Genomic DNA, 11,558 nt, shown 5'->3' on the forward strand with positions numbered 1-11,558 from the left:
GCACACACCATTACCCAACTACAGGCAAATTTTACCGAAGAATCATCTTTAATCGGAGTTCTTAATTCTTTTAAACTGCTGAAGCTCTCTTTCCGCAAACCAAAACAATGCTCAATCCTTATTCGAAATTGACTAAAGATTCGGTTAAAAGAACTTCGCTGCTGAGCATTGGATTCCGTGGAGGTGACTCTGAAAGGGGTTATAACAGTGCTCGTTAGTTTATAAGCACTGTCAGCTGCCAACCATTCTGCTCCTGTCAGCATATTTGAAGCTTCGGTGGTCAAAGTAGAGTTGTTGTAGATTCTGGCATCATGGACACTGCCAGGATACCCCAGAACTACATGACGAATGCGTAGCTTATGGTCGCACACAGCTTGCACTTTCAAAGAGTACATATGCTTCCTTGAAAAATATGCTTCAGGGTCGTCAAGGGGTTTTTCGGCTAATTTTATTTCAGTCCCGTCCACATAACCAACACAGTGGGGTAGTTCGTGAAAAGTTTCAGATACTAAATTTTGACGCTCAGCAGCGTCCGGCCAGTACACAAATTTTGTTCTCAGCTTTAAAATAGCGTGGAATATTCTTTTGGTCATGTTCTATGAAAATTTAATAAATTATGTTCGATAAAACAAATTCATACATACTATATATGTATTTTATTTTGTGTTTTACCTGTATTGCTCCACCATCACTCACACCAAACAAACTCGCAATTTTGCTAACCGTGGCTCCCTCACCACTCGAACCCAATCGGTATAAAACAATTAGGAGTTGCATTTCTAAGGGAAATTGCTTACAAGACCGCGGACAGTTAAACACAACATCGTCCTTAATTAAGTCAATAATGGCTTTAAATGTTGACCGGCTGACACGCGCAATTCGGATGAATCTCTTTTCATCCAAGTTTGGCAATACGTCTTGTATAAAATGCTGGGACTTAGGGACAGAATGATGGACAAAGGAAACACTATACCTAAACTCCTCAAATGCGGCCATTGCCAGAGTAAACTCTTCCCAAACCTCGTCTTCTTTCTTTCGTTGATTTTCTGCAATGGAAGTGCAGGATTAGAAAATCCACAATAGAAACGAAAACACAAATGCTACCATCATTTTCTCCAAATATCTCCAGCATAAGCAAGTCATTTATACAAATTTCTTTATAAAGACTTTTCAGTTTTGATTTTTCACTTAATTTCGGCATTTTTATTATTTTTTATAATTTTTTGACAACACGACAGCTGATTTATAAAGTTTACACAATTATTTTCCCAGGGGCGTTCATATAACTGTGTGTGTAAACATACAAAAATATACGATTGATAAATTTATACACTTAGATGAATCCCCTTACTATAAAATAAAATTATTTAAAATTTACGGTAAACTGATTGTAAAACACACATATTTATTAAATCAGACAAATCAGTAATTCATTTTTTAAATTGTACTTAAAAAACCATGTGATTGAGGAACGCATGCATCACTAATAACCCGGGAACGGATTTTTAGGACCTAAAAATCTATAAAAAATGCAAAATAAAGTAAAAAAATAGGCTGGAAAAGGCAAAATAAAATAGCGAAAAAGGCAGGCAAAGGCACTAGGTATTGCAAAAAAGGCAAAAAAAGGCAAAACTAAGTAGCGAAAAAGGCAGGAAAAGGCCAAAAAAAAAGGTATTGCAAAAAAAGCAAAATAAGGCACTAAAAAAATACAGAAAATACGAAGAACAATCAAAAAATATATTTATTTTAGAAATGCTTATATTACAAGTAAAAAGAGAAAAACTATGAACTACTTTCATTATATGAAAAATTTGTACTTTGAATCTTTGACTATTTTATCCTTTCGAGTTTCTAACTCATAAAACTTTAATCTGTATAGTTGTAGTAACATTGAACCACAAGATGCATTTTGAAGTTTTCTGGCAGCATTTTCATTCGATTTTCGCGAAGAAAAGCCTTGAATGTACTAAATGTGCGCTCGACGTAAGTTGATACAAGTGGAGCCAAATTTAAATATGGAACGTTTGAAACGTTCATATTATCAGAAATAAGGGCGCTTTCTTTGCCCTTTACAATTTTATCCGCACCCCTTATTGTCCTCAAGCCTACGTTAGCTGAGAAAACGGAATCAGGGAAAGCTAAATCGTGGACATTCTTAATCGAATATACTCTATCTCTTTAGCAGAAAAAAAGGCAATTTCCATAAAATCCGTTCCTTGCTAATAACAATGTAAATACCAGGTTCTTTTGAAAGTAATGATTAATAAAACCAAAAATTAAACAAAAATTTACAAAAAGAAATTCTCTAAACATGTTTATTCTACTCCATACGGAAATGGCGGTTTTTTTTCGCAATTAACTCGAAATTTTTAGGGTGAACGAGTCAAGGGGACGGGACCTCAGATTCGGATTCACCGGGTCGAAATACATGTCGGTAGGTGGGTGTGGTTAGAGGCACACACCTCTTTTTTGAGCCAGTGTTATTATTGCACTTAAATGTGTACGTAAGAGCAGCAAAGTATTTCAAGCGGAGTCTTCTAATCTTGACCTGAACTTGTTACCAGTGTACGAAAATAAACTATATTGTACGTTACTATTTCGTTTCGTTTATTACTTTAACAGTTCGGTACAATACGAAACAAAACGGCTGAGTTCACTTTGGCGATAGTTCACTACAGTAGTTTAGTAGTTACAGACGAAACAACAAACGAAATGAATCGTGCAGGGAAAATATATTTATGTACGTACATATATGCAATAAACAAATACAAAACGAATGGCTGCAATGAATAAAAAAAATAAAAATGTTTTCTAATTGAATTGGATATGAAAATTTACAGAAAAAATTATTTTTCACGTAATTGAAGCGTTTGCATACATATAAAACGTACCCTATGGTACAATTGTCACAAACGAAAAGCAAACGTTTCTCGTTGGGGAAAATGACAGTGAATCTTACAATTTGTTTCTGACTATTTACAAAACCACAAATGATATGATGATCGATGAGCAAATGGGAATTGTTTTGTACAGTTTATTTTCGTACCCTGCTTGTTACATACAAAACCTGCTAACGAAAAACATTTTTGGACTCAACTGTCAAAAGATGGGGCGACATCTTTGCAAATTTTAATTTTGATGCAGAAATGCATATGGATCCTCTAGGAACATTTCTGCATCAAAAAGAAAATTTTGAAAAAATGTCGCATATATCTTTTTGGCGGTTAGGGCTCGATATGTGAAAATTACGTTATTGACGGAAATCTAGCTCACGCCAGCAAAAATTTCAGTCACGCACGATCACGGAAGTTAGTGATTTTTGTCTCAAATCCGCTCCCGCTCACGCGTGAAAAACTGTGACACAACGATTAGATTGCCGAAACAACCATTGATCGGAAAACCCGTACCATTCCGGTGCGTAAAACCGACTATTCTATTAAGGCATTTTTGCTTCAAGTCTCTTTTCCTTTGGGCCTTTTGTTCTTCTACTTTCTGGTGGGCAGCTTGGTTCGATTCCCGATCTGATCAATATCTAAAATATTTTTTCTATTCGCCTTCGCAGGCAATGGCAAACCTTTCGAGTGTACTCCTGGCTTTAAAAGCCTTCTCATAAAATACCATCTACCATTCGGAGACGTTGTAAAACTGTAGGCCCTCCAAAGCGAGAAATAGGGAATTAAATTGTGTAGTTTCATTTCGGTACATTCCTTATATAACTTGGATTCGAATGTTTTTTTTTTTTGTATTGTTCAAAAACTGTATCTTTGAAACATCCGTGCCTAACCTCTACATTCTTTTACTGTTTCAGATTTACAACGGTCTTCATTCACACCTACTTACATGAATCTGTAACGCCAAAATTAAAAAATAATTAAACGCAGTCAATCGCCGTGATAAACCACGATTAAGACATTTTGCCGCGAAATCGTTGTTTTGCGAGTTTGAATATGAAGTTAAACAGTGTGATTGTGAGTCAACCAAATAGTTTTTGTGAAACTTTTGCTTGCATTTCAAACATTTATAACAACAACAAGCTAAACGAACCCATTGTGTCCAATCAAAGCGACAAGAGTTTTCCATCGAAATTTTACCAACCACAACTAATGTCAATTCGACTATATCAGAATACTTTATAAAAGTATACACGAGAGATAGTAAAATAAGTGATTTTATATGTACTTACGTTAATAGTGCTACACAAAATAATAGAGAACGTTCGTCAATAGGTGTACTCCAAAAGAGAAAAAATTTAAAATAATGCTTTTTCATCAAACATAACTATTTGATTAATTCGCACAAAATAAAGTTACTTTTTTGCGAAAAATATAGAAAGTGTTACAGAGGTTAACGTTTTCAGAAGACGGAACGCAGTTTATAGCAATTTTTCACCGAATCTCCCCGTTAACATTTCGCCCGACGTGTTATAGCCACGGGTAATTTTAGTTAAACCGCGCGCGTACATACCGTAATGAATTCAGTGCGACATCTAAGTGAGCGAACACGGCAATTCAGAGGCAGACAACGACGATCGAGTGTTGGTGTAGTCGCAGCAGCAAACGTAAAAGTTCTGGTGGCAGCAACAGCAACAGGCACTTCATCAGTATCCTTATCGACGGCGGCGCTAGACGAACTAGTGACAATTTGTGCTACGCCAATAAACCACTACATTATTAGTGCTGCAAGAACCAAGTCGGGGATCCTAGCACGAGTTGGCTTAGCGGTGATTTGTACAATTTTACTTAGCCTTTGGGTACAAAAGCACTATATTGAGCAATTTTACTTCGAGAAAGGCAGCGGAGGAGGAGGACCAGTAGTCGATTGTGCGAAAGAAGCTGCAACATATGTTGTGGCGGCGGCGCTTCTATTAACAGCAATAACGTCGCCGCCAAAATTTTTTAAAATTAACGCTTTAACCATTTCAAACGAAATAGGAGCAGCTGCTGCGTTGGTGTTTTTGGTGCGTATGGGCTATTGTGCTATTGGATTTAGAAATTTTGGATGATTGCTGCGTACTGACGTCACTGTGCATGTTGATGAAAAAATAATTGAACTTAAATCCTTGACCACAGAAAACTGTGAGCAAAGAGAAATAGATGAAATTTTGAGAAAGCAGTTGACGTGGGAGCAGCATTACCCAGGTTTTTTCACCGCCACGTATTTACGAACAACAAGTGTTTTTCGACTGCTCCAACTACAAAGCAGACAGAGGAAGAAACTGGAGCAACGAAACCGTGTCAAAGCACATAGACGGCGTAAAAGGTGACCCCAACGTCGGAAAATACGCATATGTTGCTGCTTTAATATCTAAACATACTTTGGCCCGAATTTTGTGCATGCGAAGAGGACTCCAGCGATAGCAGAGAAAGGGAAACAGCAAAATTTCCATACTTAAACGAGTGAACAACTAAAGCTCTTTACCGTTGAATCCGTACTACAAGGAAATATAGGTGTTTGATGCATAAGATTTATTGTTTTTTCGAATACTTGCCCATTTGTACCCTAAGTAAATTACTTGTGTGCCGTAACATTTGTAAGATTTATAAAAAAAAATGACGAGCTTTGCAACATATTGTATTATCAAGTATGTTAGACCCATAGGCTGTAGCATTGCTGGCTGCGATATGAACGATTCGAATGGCAACCGTTGCAACAAAAGCGTCGTAAACTTTTCAAATGAGCACTGCAATAATATAATGGCGGTGGAGAAACGTCGAAGCTGACATTGTCTTTGGCAGCACAAGAGGTGCGCGAGTCTGTATAACTGTGAAACTCACGGCAAAGAAACCAAAAAGAAACATTTCAAAAGTCTAAAATTTCTTTAAAGTGCGTTTAACATTAAATGCGATTAATCAAGCGAACGAACGCTAAAAAAAAAAAAAACAAAACAAAAATATCGAAAAAACAATAATAAAGGAAAAAACCAGAAAAATACAAGTAATGAACTTTGTAATAAAAGGATTATATGTGGTTGTCAATAATACCGCTTTAACTTAAAATAGTTTAGCTTCGTACTTAAATAATTTAAAAACAATTGTTCGTTTGCTGGTACTAAAACAAAACTGTTATATAACATTTTTCAAAACATACACACTTCGCCAACATTTTAATGTATTATCAAATAAGTTCGGTAAATATGGACGACACAGCCCAAGCTACGGAACCTCCATTAAATTCTATAACTAAAATCACCATTCATAATAACAACAATAACTACAATAGTAATCCGCTAAATGATAAAGCAGTTGTGTCCGTTTCTAAAGCAAACACTTGGCATGAAAATACCCAAACAAAACATTTTGTCTCTATAATGGCTAAATACGCTGAAAAACGGCGCGCTACGACAAAGGCACAAGATGCAGCTACAGCTGCGCATGACGCTAGCGTTACAAAAGGTGTACCAGACATCGAGCAAAACTTAAGCAAATCTTTCCCTGAGCATTTTCAAAATGAAGCTCCAATAGCAGCGAACATGTTTGGCAGTAATAAAAGCAACATTGCAAAGTTACAGTGGTGGCATGCGCCTGCGCCTTCCGGCAACATGACTGGGGCGACGCCGCAGTTCGCTCCCACCTTTACGTCGTTGAACGACCAGGCTTCACAGTCGCGCCAATACAATGATGCTATTTTAGCTCATCAAAATTCAAATAACGCAGATAACGTTTTTGTTTCAATACCGTTAAATACCTCAAAGGTCCATTTTATTGATGGCGCCGCAGTACAAGAACAAGACAACAAACTCACTACTAGCGATTCGAGTAGCTCTCAACGGCTCCAAGAAAATCAATCGCAAGAACAACCACCTCCAGATGCTAGCTTGCGCCAACAGCGTGCTATCGCCAATAATATTGGTTGCTTGCCGCTAGCGGGCACAGTCGCCACAAAACGTGTTCGTGTTGCGCATCATCAGCAACTCCACCACACTTCGAAATCCAGCGTGGCGAGCCCATTAACATCGTTGAATGATTCACGCTGCAACAGCTATGATAACCAACGTGTAAACTATGAGGAGGACCACATATCACAGGACTCGCAGTTACTTGTTAAAGGTAAGTAAAGTTGCTGAATTTAAAGCAAATTGTTTGTGAAGAATATCGAACACAAGAGGTGTCATAATTAATTAATTTCTCAGAAATTATCAGGGCTATCGAAAAGTAATGTATATACAGTTTATGGAGAATTTTATTTGCTTTCACTTCCCGTATCTCGTATTACGATTATTCTTGTTGGTTCGTAAGATATACGTGTTTAAGTGAAACCACTATTTTTTAAGGCTGAATAACGGTAAATTGCAAAATTTCTTGAAAAGTTATCCATAGAAAAAAAAATTATCTTGATTTTCGGAATCACCGAGTAGTTCTACATAGGAATTGGGTAGTGGCATCCATAGAAACTTTTTGTTGTAAACCAGTGTAATTAAAACAAGCTATTTAATAAGGAAGAAAATTACAAAAAAAGACGTACCGACTAGATTGTTGTAGCTTTGCACCTGAAAGAAAAGTTACCCATTGCTTAAGTTTTCATAAAGTGGCCATAACAAGTTTGAATTTTTTTGCATTTAAAGTTATCTTGGAATACTTTCGGAGATTTTGGATACAATTTGTAGAGATTACGTCCCGGTTTTCTTTAACGCTAAAAATACGTTTCTAACTAAAAATGTTTCTATTTAGAAAAGGGGATTCCTGCTGCAACGACTTATTTCAACCTCTGACATCATGTCAATTCACTTGCTTTGCGGTAGAAAAGCAGTAACTTTTGACTTGGTATCGAAAATTTACTAGAATTCCTATCCTAGCGGATTGCAATTGTTTAGTCCTCTTGCCCCTGCTCACTGATGACCGCCCAATCATCACTAGTTTAATATCTAATAATATTTTAGCGCTAACACTATTGCTACGTGTTTGGCCGAGCTTGTCCTACAATTTGTGGTGTACGTCTTGATTAAGGCATCTAGTACCGGGATTCGGGACACTGTAATGGCATAAAAGAATTATAAAATTGCAACACTACAAATGATCTAATAATATATTACAATTTTAACACTACTTTTATTCTATATTAAAACACGTATAACATATTAATGAGGCGTTCTTATTCATATCGGACACCAAATTTGGTGCCACGATTTCGATTGGTTCACATTTTTTCTTTTTTCTTCGGACTAATGTATGATCTGTCAAAGTTGGGATTTTTTCGTGATTCTGACTAAGTACTTTTTCAAATTGTTATATCTCCGGTTCTGCTCATCGTAGAGACTTCATCTTAACGCCGTTTTACAGATAAAGAACAGCCATGATTGTCTAAAAGTTAACTTAGCTATTAACAGTTGGACATTTTGAAGTTGATTTGCTTAGTGAAGACCTGTAAATTTTGGATTTAAAAAAGTGAGGTGTCAAATGACAGGGCTTGGCCTGTAAATGTGCAATAAAGTTTTATTTTTTGAAACGGGTTGCCACCTGTTACAAATTTGATTAAAACTATTTAATAAGTTAAATGAACAAGATATTACGATATGGGTATCAATTGAAATGGTTTTGAAAATGCTTTACTTTTAAATGACACGTAGAAGGGTTGCCACATGTTTAAAAAATCTAATTCACTTTAATTAAGGGAATAAGGTAACTGAAATATGTAGGATATCAATATGGTTATCAGGCAAAAGAAAAAATTGGACAGTTAATTTTGGAGTCCAGTAATTTAAAAGGAATGTAATCAGAAAAACTCACTGATTGACACTGCATGTATTTGTAATAAAATAACAAATACGACGTCGTAAATATTTCGTTTGACACAATTATTATTTTAGTTTAACTAAATTTGACTTTACAAACAGGTGGCTCTTCGTAATATTTGCAAGCAAAAACCTTCTTAAACCTCTTTCGTCTGACTCCCGTATGGTGATACCTATCTATTTCAATAACCTAATTCCTTTAATTCCATTGAAATTTGATTTTTTTAACAGGTGGCAACCCTCTACATGGACACAACACACAACAACATCGGTTGATATGCATCTGTTCATATTTCATTTAACTTATTAAAAAATTTGCATTTAATTTTCTAACAGGTGGCAACTCTTTAATAAAAAAAAACAACTATTGTCTACAAGTCAAACTTTTTATGACATTTATGAAAATAGAACGAATCATGCAGATCTGATGGCACTGACATAAAATGAAAAAAATATTTTATGCTTGAGCAAAAAACGCATTACTTCAAAAAGTGCAAAAAATGAGCAGGATTTTATTTCTTTTTTCAAAAGCTAAAAACCCGTACTATTTAATAATATAATAAAAAATAACATATTTTTACATATATTTTTTAATCATTCCATTAAAATTTACCATTTTTCGAAATTTTGATAAAAAAAATTGTTTTTCTGGAATACCGCAGGGACACCGTGTTTAATTTTATTCCCAAATGTTTAATCCTGTAGCTCCACTATCTATATGGAAATAAAAAACGTCAAACCAACAACTTAAATGGAAAAAATTGCTTCTATCTATCCTACCATAAAATAAATAATAAATAAAAGGGGTTAAAACCTACTTTTTTATTTCAAGTGGCGTTTTTATTTTTTTCTCTCTGACGTCAGGATTTATTTTAAAGGACCTTGTAATTTCATAGATATGATTAAAGGCCTGTATGCAGCTCTCAAGAAAAGCAAAAACTCCATATAAAATGACGTACAAGAAATGGCTAAGAAATTTTCTTGAGTCAAATTTCCTTAAGGCAGTACGCAGTTCTTAAGGAAATTGCTACACTTTCTACCACGGTTTTCTAAAGTTTTTTGCGAAAAAAGAGCACAAGGCAACCCAGGTTTGCAACAGAAATATATGCCCGTTTTATTATTTCTTGAGGAAAGAGTGAGGCAACAGGCTGTGAAGTATCAAAAATGTCAAAATTCCTTGGACACACGCACGAAATAATGGCAAATTTTTCTTGACCGTTTTCTTGAGAGCTGCATACAGGGCATAAGTCCAAAAATTAAATGCAATATAGAATAAAAGAAGTAAAGGCAGGGCTGTCTCCGACTATGCCACATGTACATAGATGTACACACATATATAAAAAAAAATCATATCTTAAAATCAGTGGTATGGAAGATATACCATATAAAGCACCAATCTAAGTGGTTTTCACTGTTGTGTGTGATCGGTACGTAAAGCGGTTACGCAATTTAATGCGCTTTGCTACCTAAACAAAAGTTATATCGCACAATATTGTATTTAAACAATCAGTGGTATAGGAGATAAAGCTTATACAGCACTGATATTGACGATTTGAAAAATTTGGGCCCTGCAGGAATAGCGTACCTAACGGAGGCCCTCAATAATATGTCAATGGCCACTCTCATCATCCCAGACATCTGGAAGGTGGGGAGAGTGGTCCCACTGCTCAAACCGGGGAAACCAGCCAACAAAGGAGAATCTTATCGTCCGATAACACTCCTTTCCCGGTAGCGAAGACACTAGAGGCCTTGCTGCTACCGTATTTCACGAACCACCTGACCCCAGCGAAGCATCAGCATGGTTTCCGTAAAGTGCACAGAACAACAACAGCATTTAACGACATAAACATTCCCATGACAGCCGGTTCTACGTACCGGAATGACTCGGGTTTTACCCGACCAAGGGCTGTTGTTTCGGCGATCTAACCCCGTCTAGATCGGCGATACCCACCAATCATTATTCGTCCATGGAGCAATACCTTGCAGCCGGATTGCTCCGCATCCTTCTTCTCCGGGCGGGCGTAGAGCCCAACCCCGGACCTGAAACTTACTTCTGCTGTGTTTGCCAGAATCGACTCCGGTTAGGTGCAACTCCTGCAACGGATGGAGTCACCTAAGAACCTGCTCTGGCCTTAGGTCTCACCGGGAGTGGACCACAAACTTTGTGGCTCCCTGTTGCTCAAGCCAAATGGCACAATCAGCCTCCACGGCTACCCACTCGCGTAATGCACGGGTGCGACCTAGCACCCGAAGAGCCTGCACGGCCCCTAGAAGCTCCCCTGAGCAACAGCAAACCTCCCAACACCCCCCACCCACACAACCTACGGGCCGGTCCCACTCGCGAGCGCGAGCCAACCAGCAGCTGCTAGTTGCCCACACCATCTGCTCCGTGTGCCAGAACAGAAGATACCGGAATGTGACATCAGTCAAATGCAACACATGCCTTGGCTGGTGCCACTTCCGGCTATGTTCTGGTCTACGCACCACACGCGAGTGGACTACCAACTACAGCGCCTCTTGCTGTAGTGCACCGCCGGCGCAGACAACAACGACCACATCGCAGCCACCTACCATCAGGCAGCAACAGCAACTGCGTCATGCGCAACAGGCCGGTAGGCCCCACACTTCCCTCACCCCCCGTATCGCGACCAGCCTCCCAAGGCATACGAACGTACTCCAACTTAACTGCAACGGACTCCAGAGCAAGATTGAGGAGATAGCAGTCTTCATGGGTCGGCACGGCATATTGATAGCTGCGGTCCAAGAAACGAAGTTGCACAGCAACTCAACTCTGTTGGGTTGCGCCGCCTACAATGTGCTCCGTAAAGAT

General features: G+C 37.7%; 1 protein-coding gene across 2 annotated transcripts in view; it reads left to right on the top strand.

Moving 5' to 3' along the window:
• The window catches only part of anne (polyamine-transporting ATPase anne boleyn), a 133,930-nt gene that overhangs the window by 39,010 nt on the left and 83,362 nt on the right, over positions 1–11,558 (top strand). Inside the window, exon 1 of one of the 2 annotated variants that reach the window (XM_017614874.1) lies at positions 5,067–7,046. The exons of the other annotated variant lie outside the window; for it this stretch is intronic. Coding sequence (XP_017470363.1) covers positions 6,107–7,046 — 940 coding nt within the window. The 5' untranslated portion in view covers positions 5,067–6,106. Of the gene's footprint in view, positions 1–5,066; positions 7,047–11,558 lie in introns of those variants that run through there. 2 annotated transcript variants of the gene reach the window in all.

Source organism: Rhagoletis zephyria, unplaced genomic scaffold (assembly GCF_001687245.7).
Source record: "Rhagoletis zephyria isolate East Lansing unplaced genomic scaffold, Rhagoletis_zephyria_1.1 Rzeph_scaffold_00915, whole genome shotgun sequence".
Taxonomy (NCBI): Eukaryota; Metazoa; Arthropoda; class Insecta; order Diptera; family Tephritidae; genus Rhagoletis; species Rhagoletis zephyria.